This window comes from Lactuca virosa, chromosome 5, assembly GCF_052849685.1.
Source record: "Lactuca virosa cultivar CGN04683 chromosome 5, Lactuca_virosa_CGN04683_v6, whole genome shotgun sequence".
NCBI lineage: Eukaryota > Viridiplantae > Streptophyta > Magnoliopsida > Asterales > Asteraceae > Lactuca > Lactuca virosa.
In genome coordinates, this window is record NC_136430.1 from 439,987,680 (window position 1) to 439,999,576 (window position 11,897).

General features: G+C 30.8%; 1 protein-coding gene across 1 annotated transcript; it reads right to left on the bottom strand.

Annotated features, from left to right (window-relative positions):
• Positions 1-3,664: 3,664 nt before the first annotated feature.
• Positions 3,665-5,971, bottom strand: PUB9 (plant U-box 9). The gene is made up of 2 exons (XM_079049999.1): positions 5,421-5,971; positions 3,665-4,839 (listed from the first exon to the last, which is right to left on the bottom strand). Exons 1-2 carry the CDS (start codon positions 5,730-5,732, stop codon positions 3,754-3,756), a joined length of 1,398 nt encoding a protein of 465 aa, XP_078906125.1. The 5' UTR covers positions 5,733-5,971; the 3' UTR covers positions 3,665-3,753.
• Between the last annotated feature and the right edge of the window lie 5,926 nt (positions 5,972-11,897).

Consider the following 11,897-nt stretch of genomic DNA (forward strand, 5'->3'; position numbering starts at 1 on the left):
GGGAGGCTCACTCCCTGGAGCCTTATAAAATTGGTTGTTATTGATTTACCGAAAATGATAGTTATGTAAAGAAAAAAAAGTTAATTAGAAAGTGTTCATATAACTTATACGAGTTATACAGGAGCTGTTTATACTTTATACACATAAAATATCTTTTTTTGACTTTTTAATTTAAAGCTTTTGAGTACCTTTAGACTAGATCATATCAAATAATTTCAAACCATATTTGTAAACAATAAACTTTTGACATATTCTCAATAGTTTAATAAATATCATGTCGACTGGAAACGTGTCAAGAGTTAACTACACGAGCATGCTTATAAGATAATTGGTCATGGTAACATGTCAATTTAGCATGATTCTGACCTGTCACATTTAAAAATCAGCCAATAACTTGTTGACATTAGAATTTAACCATCACATATAAATATAACCATAATGTATCACAACTAAAATAATAATCATATATCACCGTCATTATTTACTTACTTTATTTACCGCCCTTGATTATGTTAGATGTGTTTTTTATTTTTGTTTTGAATATTATTGTATAATATTCACTAATTAAATGTAATGTCATAAGATGGATTGCAGACATAATGTTCAGACGTGATATTGTTGTTTGAAGTTATAGTAATAAACAAACAGTTTAATGAATGTTTGGGATTTTAAACCAATTAAGTGTCTATGGAATTAATATACGAAATAAACAAAAAAGATTTTTTTTTGTGAAAAGATGTGGTGATTTCTATCACTTTGTGATCTAGTATTTGAACCTTTTTTTGGGTTAATATTGTTTTATAAAAAATACATTAAAATCCGAATTTGTGTCTTAAATTCGGTTCTGTGATCCTGTATTTAACTTGTTTTTAGTGGCAGTTTTATGACATGTTATGGTGGTTGTGAAACTGTTTATGACAAATTTTCTTGTCAGTTTTCAAACAAGGGTTATATGCCCGTTTTTGATCAATTTTTTGGTACACAGATGATCATATCATCTTATTCATTCTCTCTTCTTGAACATTGAGTTTTATCCTATTTGAGATTTTCGTATGTATCCTTGAAATACTTTTATTTGCACAATTCTCATTGATCCAAACATTATATAATACCCTTATTTTCTAACAAAAGAAAGAGGTGTCCTAAAATAAAAGTACAAGTCTCCCAAATTATATGGTTATATTATATCGTTTGATATTCGGTTTTGTTTTTTTGTTTTGAAATGAAACTTCCGTACCCATGGTTTACGGGTCAACATACTATTCCTTGTTCTGAATATGAGACAATGTCCATGAGTCATTACAAACGAACCTCCACTACAAACGAACATTCAGAACCACATGAGTTGGGAAGTGTAATTATTTGACATTGATCCATAAGTTACTCACCATTAGACCTGACAATTCGGGACACAAATACACAAATTCATGTGTGACAGGACATGACACGTGAAAGCGACACGGATACATGAATTACCACGTCTACTCACCAAATCTTATACATCTATCACCAAATCATTACAACCTAAATGATTGACATTCACTTTTGTTGAATCTGATATTAAATTAACTATCAAAACCGTTGATTCTTAAATAAAATGATATATAAAAATAGAATTTGTTTATCTGAAGCAAAAAAACTGATTATTACAACAATTATATGAAATATTGTCTAATAACCATTATATTTAATGATATCAAAAAACCTTTTTTATTTATTTTTAATTTTTTTTATCAAAAGTAGAGAAAATCATGTAAAATACTAGTAAAATTCTTTCAAAAATTCGATTAACAAAAGTTAATTATATTACTTCTAAGTTAAAGTCTTTGGTAATTGATTTGGTTGTAAAAGTTTAAATAAGAACCCCAAAAATGTTAGAAACCATTGAGCCAACCATTCCTAAAGTGAATATGTAATATGATTTATGTATTAAATTATAAGTTTTGTAAAAAAATATATTATAATATTCACAGTAACTATGATACATTATTCATAGTTTAATACTATAAATTATCCGTTCTCACAAATTTGAATTTTTTATGGTGTTTATTTGATTTTTTATCTTCGATCGTATTACTTAAGTCCTCAAGTTATAAGATAATTAGATAATTATTTTCAAAAGCATATCCAAACACTCATTATTATTCACATCTCTAATAAAAAAAAAATGAAATCAAATATTCTCTTACCTTTTGTTTTTATCCATCTTTCTATTCATTAGATAAAATCAAATATTAAAAAAAATTAAGATAAAAAATTAAATTCCACAAATCATTATTTACATAAGCAAACCGATAAGTAAAAAAAATAAAAAGATATTAAATTTTTAAAAAACTAAAATCTATGTTGTCAACTACCACCGTCATGTTAAGGTTGAAGACATGAATAGTGCCAAAGGTTTATTATAATAGGCAATATGGTGGTGATATGACAAAAAGGGTGATGTGGATACTAACCGTTTCTCAATAAAGACTTTCACAAAAGGATGTGTGCCATTTTGGATGGTTAAATGGACCACCAAAAAAATATGTTACATCTATGATCTATCTATCACACAAGCAAGGGACACATTGCCCCATTGATTGTGGGCACATTCTTCCTATTTTGGCTCTCTACCCCCCAACCCCACTTCAATTATTTCAAACAATTATCATCTCTCTCTTTTAAGTAGTTGATGCTTTTCACTATGACCTAAACTCATAAATATCCTTTGTTCAAATTTGACATCTAATATTTAGCGGGCGACACCAAAATTTGAAAAAAGAAAAGAAGATTCAGAAGCATTAATGTTTCGGCTCTTTTAGATCATATAAAATCCAAATCATTCTAACAAAGATAAGTTCCAATGTATATGGTTGAGTAGATTGCGTAACTGGTTAACAATAACAGTACATAAAATATTAAAAACGCATCAACCTTAAATCGTAGTAACTTTCAAATTAAGTGCAACAGTAGTACTCGTGACTGGTCATCAAAAAGGTCTTAATGAAGCACATGCATGAGAAAGCAACTACACTTCTTTTGCCCTTGTCGGATCCAAAATTATGGTCGATTTAACTAACTTCAAATTACTGAAGTCATCAAGTTTGCGATATTTTTTTACTGTGTTTTGTATCACTAAAACCTACAAGTTTAATTTCGTTAATCATATTCATTTTCATATGTTATCTTATATAAAAAAATGTCTAATAATTTTATTAAACATAAAATAAGTCTAGATATTTTCTCGAACCTGCCAAAACTGGTATCGTACGAAATCATTTTGCTTGCATTTTATTCAAATACAATACAAGAAAATCATGTGATTAGTATATTGGAATTGAAGTTATCTACCACAAAAGCCATGTGCAAATATCAATAGACAGCAAATATGCACAACTTAAATGTATTAACCAACTTATATATTATCTTATAATATATTTAGGATTAAAACCTTATTATACAATAAATTTACATATTTTGGTAAAAGTATAACAAAATAGATTTTCTCACCAATCTATACAACCATATTTTATTTTATTGCAAAAAATATAATAATTTCTCAGTAAAAATAACCTTTTTTTTCTTCAGAAACAGTTATTGATGGTAACTATAGAAAACACGAATTTACAAAAATTTGAGGTCAAACTTAGCAACAAAGTTGACTAAAAAGTAAAACCTAAGATTCAGTAGAGTCATGAAACTCATGAACCCTAAAAAATCTTGATGTAGAAGATGATGAATTTACAGATTTCTTTGAAAACCCAATGAAGCTCAAGCAGTATGAGTGCGATTAATCGGTCTATTAATCCGATCAAGAATCCCATTGGCTTTCCGTTTGGCTCTCGAAGTCCCATCTCCGGCAACCCTAGACAGAGTCCCGTACTTACTTTCTTCCTCCTTCATCTCCCTCCACTGCGTCCGATCATTGAAACAAATTGTGTGCAGGATTGCGATACAGTTCTCCTTGTTCCGATCGCAACTTGTCTCCTTGATTAAAGAAAACAAACAAGAAACTGCACCGAGATCACTCATCTCCTCCACCGCCTTCTGGTTGCTCGAAAGCATCGCAAGAATGGCCAATAACTCATCGACTTGAACCCTCTCGCCGATTTTCTTTAAAATCACGGTTACAGCTCCGTCGCGCACCGCTCGACTTTTGTTTTCATGGACGATGCATAAATTGAAGATCGCCGAAGCGGCATCTTTCATTGCGATTACGTGCCCTTCGTCTAAAAGATCGATCAGCGGTTTTAAAGCGCCGGATTTTCCGATGAGTGATTTGTTGGAATCGAGGGCGGATAGAGTGAAAAGGGTTGCAGCTGCATTGCTTCGAGTCTCGATTGTTCCCAATCTTAACGCGTCCAGTAAAATTGGAATCGCGTTTGGTGTTTCGGCGACGATTTTCTTGTTGTTGTCGTGAATCGATAGATTCAAAAGGGTTGTGATCAAATCTTCTTGAAGATCACGGTGAGTTTCCGTTTCGGGTTTGATCACTGACAATGGGGCTAGCAATTGAGGTATCGCATCATCAGATTCGCCGAAAAATGCACGGAAAGACGGGATTCGTTTTGTTAATGAACGTAATGAACTTGCGGCTTCTTTCTGATCGGGAAGACTCGATGATAACTTGTTGAGAAGTGATCGGAAAAGACTTTGATTGGGTTCGGTTGCCAGATTTTGATCGGAGTAGACCAGAGGACCCGGCAATCGAACACCGCGATTCTTGCACCATTGCGTGATCATATCGCGAACAAGATAATTTGGAGTTAGAATTGTGTGCGTAAGAACTTGTTGGGTTTTGGGGCAAGTTCTGTTCCCTGCTTTTAGCCATTTCTGGATTGAAGCTCTATCGTATGTCTGCAAATTAGCAAGAAATGATCAGCATTATGCATTTAGAAACCCAAATCCCAGAAATTTACACGAAAATCTCGATTAATCATCAACCCAGTTGATCAATTTCCGAAATCAAGTTCTAAATCGAAAAAATATTTTTTGAAACCCGACGAGAAAAGCCATGAAGGAGTTGGCAGATTACAGAAGGTGTCGGTGATTGAAAGTTTTGGTATAAAATCATAAGAGAATATTCGTCCAAAATTAAAATCATTGTCAAGTTCTTATCCATTCACTATTCACGGGTATATAAAAGTTAGACTGTAAACGGTGGTCCGGTGATGGGTTTTCCCACCACCGCAAGCGCCGCCGTAATTACCTCTTCGTGTCATCGGACCACCGCCGGAGAACCCATGAAAAGAATTGAAATTAAACCATGCAATGACAGGAACCCACGCATCGTCCCCTGAATCTACCCACTAATAATTTTTTTCAATAAAATGAGTGGGATCGATTTCAATTCCGATTTCAACAGTTTAGAACATTCACAGTGAACATGTATAAACAACGATCAGGAAAAAAAATGAGGAATTGAGCAAAGAAATTACTTTTCCGGAAGAGATGATAACTGGGTCTCTCATGATTTCTTTCGAAAGAGGGCAATTGAATTCTTGAGGACACGAATCAAAACTGGTATTATCATATGATCGATGTTTCATTGCCTCTTTCAAATCCTTCAAACTCTGCAAAGTTTGAGTGGCTCTATCAATACAATCTATAAATCCAAATCCAATTTCTTCATCTGGTGAAGATTCCTCCACAATCGATTTAACAAGTCTCTGTAATTCCTTCTTCAAGTTGTCGGTCGTCACCTTCGCTGCTGCAGTCGGATCTCTTTCAAACACCCCACTTTTCGCCATTACATATATACGAATAACTCTCTGAAAATTTGGGTTTTGTTGAAAAAAGATTGCGTAAAGAAGACGGTGATCGTTACCAAGAAAAGACGAACACACAGTGTGATTATGTCTTTTTTCTCTGCTAAACTTCCATTACTTTCTTTTTCCAAGATTCAGACAGTGAAAGAAGCAAAGCATATGGATGGATGTGTGGGTTTTAGGGAAGGAAGAGAATGATGATGATGTGGTGTGTGTGTGTGTGTGATATAAAAAAAAAACTATTATATAGTGACTCTTCTAGTTCATTTGTGTGTGAATAGAATATGATATTTGATGAATATAATTTAGTAAATGAAATTAAATGTTGTTTTAACTTGATACCATTGTAATTTAACGGGGTTTTAATTTTTATATGTATCAAATTTTGTATATCATAGAAGTTATTATATACTGTCACTTCTAGTTTATTTGTATGTGAATACAATATGGTATTTGATGCATACAATTTAATAAATATTTGATGAAATTAAATGATATTTGAACTTGATACCATTGGAGTTTTGACTTTTATATGTATAAGATTATGTAAATCATATACTTATTATATTGTGTCACTTCTAGTTTATTTGTATGTGAATAGAATATGGTATTTGATGAATATAATTTAGTAAATATTTGATGAAATCAAATGATGGTTTAATTTTATACCGTTGTAGTTTAATGATTGTTTTGACTTTTATATGTATAAAATTATGTAATGTAATTCATATGGTTATTATATAGTGTCACTTCTAGTTCACTTGTCTGTGAATACAATATGGTATTTGATGAATATAATTTTGGTAAATATTTGATGAAATTAAATGATGTTTTAACTTGATACCGTTGTAATTTAATGGTGTTTTGACTTATATATATATATATATATATATATATATATATATATATATATATATATATATATATGTTCAGGTTCATTTGAAACCATGCTAATTTTGTGAGACCGTTAGACCAAATCTAAAAATAATTTTAAAATGCAAAATAAAAAGAAAAATCAAAAAATTCTTTTTTTTAATTATTATTTTCGGAACTTTAATTACCTAAAAAAATAAAAAAAATTACCGTTTTTTTTAAAATACGTGAAATATTCTAATAGAATATTACACTGTAAATATTCTAATGTGATTTTTTGAATGTTAGAATATTGTACTAGATTTGTCAGATATGTAGAATATTCTAATATTCTACTAGAATATGTAAAAAAATGTATTTTTATATTTTTCTTTTATTTTTTTTGGTATGTTTTTTTTTTGGAAAATATAAATTCTGAAAATAATATTTGAAACTTTTTTTTTCGAAAATTTTCAATTATTTTGCATTTTAAAAATGTTTTTTTTATCTACTAAATGATTGGTTAGGATTGCGTCTCACGGTTTTACAAAATTAGGTTGTCTCACATGAACCTAACCCTATATATATATATATATATATATATATATATATATATATATATATATATATATATATATATATATATATATAAAAGATTATGTAAATCATATTAATGTCAATTATAGATATATTAGAACTCATATTTTATTAACTTATTTTTTAAAAATTCTTTAATTAAAAACACAACATAGTGCTTAAACTCTAAAAGAAAGAATATAAAAACATTACGATACATGTAGCTCTAAAATTAGTATCACAACACTAAACTTTATCGACATACATTGTTCCTTGGAACACAAAACTTCGTACAAAAATAGAAGTCTTTTGTAATAAAATGTTATCATAAAACCATCGTGATATTTAGTCCTAAAAACGAGTATTATAAATTTTGCTGACTTATGCGGTTCCTTGGACCGGCGAAACACCCCACAAAAAGGAGATATTTTCTATAATAATATTTGAATAAAAATCCAATGTTTGATTATATATATATATATATATATATATATATATATATATATATATAATATATATATATATATATATATATATATATATATATATATATATATATTAGATGTTAAATTCTTTTCCTTTTTTTTATTCTACTTTCTATATGATTTTCTCTTAAAAACAATATAATCATCAAGAATTGAAGAAAATAATTAAGCCTTTTACTTTTTTATAATGGGTTGTTTTCTTTAATACTGATAAGTAATTTGGTTGTATACTTTATGTGTAAAAAATCTAAAAAATATTTAAAACTTTATATTATTAAATTGGTTTACTTTTTTACCCATAGAAAGGGGTCAAAATTGGTGGTGAAAAAGCCAAAAGGGTGGATTGTGGGCGCAATCACGGAGTCCATGGGGCACACAGCTAACCGGGGACTACGCGGACCAGAAGGGCATTTGACCACCGTCGATACAAAATCTTATTGTTTGTTTCCAATTTAATATTTTAATTCAGTGCCCACCTTTTTTCATTAAAATAGTAATTTATTTGTTTTTCTCAAAAACCAAAATTTAAGTTTGATACTATTTACACTGCGGTCCTCTCGTTTATGAGGATATGTCAAAATGTCCATTTTGATACGAAACGAAGAAGGTTCTAAAAAGTTCGGCAAGACTCTCTTATGACTTCAAGTTTGTACTTAACGTTAAACTTTAATAAAATGCCGTCTTTAGGGTCTGGATCCGTTAGGAACCCAAAATTTGGTAGAAACCGCGATGACTATTCTCCACAAATCATTTCGTCAAGGACACAAACGTCAAACTCATTTACTTGGTCGTGATGCATTCGCACGTGCAGGGCCGGCCCAGGGCGAGCTGGGCCATGGCCCAGGGCAACAAGTCTTAAAGGGGCATCAGATTTCAGAGGTCTATTATGGGTAGAATGCTATTTAGGCCAAAACTCTTATCAACCACCACTAAAATTGATGGTCTGGAACACAAAAAGGGGAAAGCGCACCTAAATGATCTAAGAGCTAATTTGGCGGCAATTGCAAATTAATTTACGCTTCTGACTTCTTGGTCTCCTAAACATCACGCCTAAAAAGCTGAAGAAGACGAAGCGTATGATCATTGAATCAGGGAAGACGACTCAAATAAGTTCTCTTTAATATCTACTTTTATATTTACAGAAGTTATTGTTAATTAGGCAGTTCTTTCCTTCCTTTTAAAAAATCTCATTGCGAATTTGAATTGAATAAGTCATTCTTCTCCTTGAAAATCTGATAGTTTTCTCCTACAGCCGGCGGCATTCTCGCATAAAGTGAATTGGTAAAATTTCAAAGGGTTGAACTGTTGAATTTTTCTCCTAAAGTCCATGGTAAGTATTTCTCACGCAACCAACGTAAACTGTTGAAGATTCCAGAATCTGATAGTAATTAAAGTTTCTAAAGGTTTATGTCTTATATAGAATCCCTACGAGAGATAATTTGAATAGAAGAGGGTTAAACATTCATTCAGTTCTGTGTCCGGTTTGTCAGCAGGCTCGGGAGGACATAAACCATTTGTTTTTTACTTGTTCGGTGGCTTTACAAATTTGGTTTAAGGTGACGAAGTGGGTGGAGCTTCATATCCCTTCGTTTTTGTCTGTTGAAGAGCAGCTGCAGTGGGTTGATGGGTTGACGACGGTGCGCTCTAAAAGGTCAATTATGGATTCTGTGTGCTCTACTTTGCTGTGGGTGTTGTGGACGTTTCGAAATGACATCGTGTTTGGGAATAAGAAGATGAAAAAGGAAATTTTGTTTGATTCCGTTGTTTTTCTTTTTCTTTTAATTGGTATTGTGCTAGGAATTGTAAGACTAGTATAAGTTGGTCCGAGTGGTTGAAAAACCCGATCATGAACTAATTGTTTTGTTGTGGTTTTGCTAGTTTTTCGCTAGCTTTTAATTCATTATGTCGTTCAAAAAAAAAGTTTATGTCTTATATAAGTTTAACTGTTAGTGTAATTGTCCAGCTGTGACAACCGTCAAAATTCGAGTCGGTTTTAGATTTGACTAAACTTAGTTGCATATATAGGCACTACACATACTAGACTTAGTAACTAGAAGCTAAGTTATAACCTACTAGAAACTTGGAAACAATTAGAATCAATGGATAGTGTGCATAGATTTCACATTGATATGTGAATTCTATAACTACTTAACTGTAGAGACTATCCATATTCGGGTCATTCTTTGACTCGAACACCATTTCATGAATCATATTCACACATCATGCACTTGACCTAGAAGTAGAAATCAGGTTAAAGTCTCATAGAAACTTAAGTCAAAGTTGAAGAGTAGGACTAGTATACTTGATTCCTCAATTTCGTTTGAATCTCGGAATCACTACATAGAATGCCAATAAACCGCTAAAAATAAATTACAAACAATATTTCTAATTTGAATAAGAGTTATGAAACTCTAAAATAGTTTGAAGTCTCAAAATTCAAGTAATTTTGATATCCAAAGATTTACAAACTCTCAAAAACCCTAAATGCCCTAAAAACTCACATTTATAAACTTTGACCTTAAAAATTCTATAAAAATAATCATGAACCTTATAATATGATCTTATAACAATTAAAATTATGAAAATGCATTCAAGGAAAATGAAATTTAACTCATTAACATTTACCCTTAATTTATAAACCAAAAATCAAGAGTTTTATGCATAAAAACTAGGTTAAGGTGCACATTTTATAAAAAGTTGGATATTTTTATAAAAGATTTGAATTTTTATAAAAGAAACAAGAGAGAGGGAGCCTCTCCTCCCCTAAAATCGGATCCCTCTCTTCCCATATCTCTCTCTCACACTCTCATTCTCCAACACACACATCTCTCTTCTTTCTCTCTCTAGAAAACTCTCTCTACCTTCTCTCTACTTTTTCTCTCCAAACACCACTCCATTCTCTCTTCCTCCCTCTAAAGAACCAAGAAATATTCCAGAAAACAAACCCAATAACACTCCTCAAACTCGAAATCTTCATCATCTTGTGGTATTCTTGAAGGTAAAATCGATTTCTACTTCACTTTTCCTTCAAGTTTTGCTCTTTTCTTACACTTTCTCCTTCTTCATCTTCTTCAAACTTGTTTTCTTTTTGTTAAAATGGTTTTTACAACATGATGGATGTGTTTTAACCCCATGCATGTATGATAAACAAGGTTGCATGTTCATGATCTTAGTGCAAAAATCGATTTTAAGGAGTAAAACATCAAACTCAAGTTAAGAGTTTTTGAGAAACAAAATTTTGTTCATAAATGCATGTATACATTTTGATAAGTTTTAATCTTTTGATCTCTGGAAACATGACTAAAATATGAGTTTATCATGATATATTTAAAATACTTGAAAAGATTTACTCAAGGAAATGATGAAAACCCACTTTTCTAACCAATCATCATGCATGCAATCTGTCAGATTTCTTTACCTGACTTTAAACTGTCATATCTCACTCATTTCTTAGCCAAAATTCGTGATTCTTTTTCTGAAATATAATATTTTGAGTTAGATTTCACACCCATCTGACCTCACTGGAAAATTCCAATATTTCGATTTTTACCAATTTTTACAAAACTGTTGCTCAAACAGCACTTTCCTTATGAACATTTGTTTTGTGTTGCATGTTCAAAGGACTTATTCATCACTACAAATCATTCAAAAATTATTTTAAACTCTTAATATCATGTATTAATAGGAACAAAAAGATCTTGATTCAAAAGTCTTTGTAACATGTTGTAAAAATTGTCAAAGTAACATCAATAATCTTTACATAAATCACAAGAACCAAGTTTTCTCTATACATTTTATTGAGTCTTTAGGCATGGTTTTCAACATCACAAATAAGAAAACAATTTTTCATTGTTGTTAAATTGTATGAAGATACATTCTGGAAATTTTCAGCTAAATATATATTTTCTTTATTTTTATATGAAAATAATAAGAAAATAGAGTGTTAAATCATATAAAGTACTTACACTAGTAAATAAATTCTGGAAAAATTCTTGGATGGTTCTTTAAGTTAATAAACATCTCCCATGAAGTTTCAATGACTTTTGTTACTGTTTAATATGGTTTTGAATTTTCTTTTTGTTTAGCCCCAATAAATCATAAAACCACTTTAGACAATTGGAAAAGGCTGTATAACAATTTTCGCAGCTTCTACCGGAGGTATAAGACTTAGAAAAATATTTTCAGAATTTTTCATAATGCATTCCTATTTTTCCCTGATTTTTGTATTTATAAT

Excerpts from the sequence above, each read along its gene's own strand:
- PUB9 (XM_079049999.1), bottom strand. The coding sequence starts at position 5,732 with ATGGCGAAAAGTGGGGTGTTTGAAAGAGATCCGACTGCAGCAGCGAAG. Across the intron at positions 4,840-5,420 it reads TTATCATCTCTTCCGGAAAA|ACATACGATAGAGCTTCAAT; the intron begins GTAATTTCTTTG and ends GCTAATTTGCAG.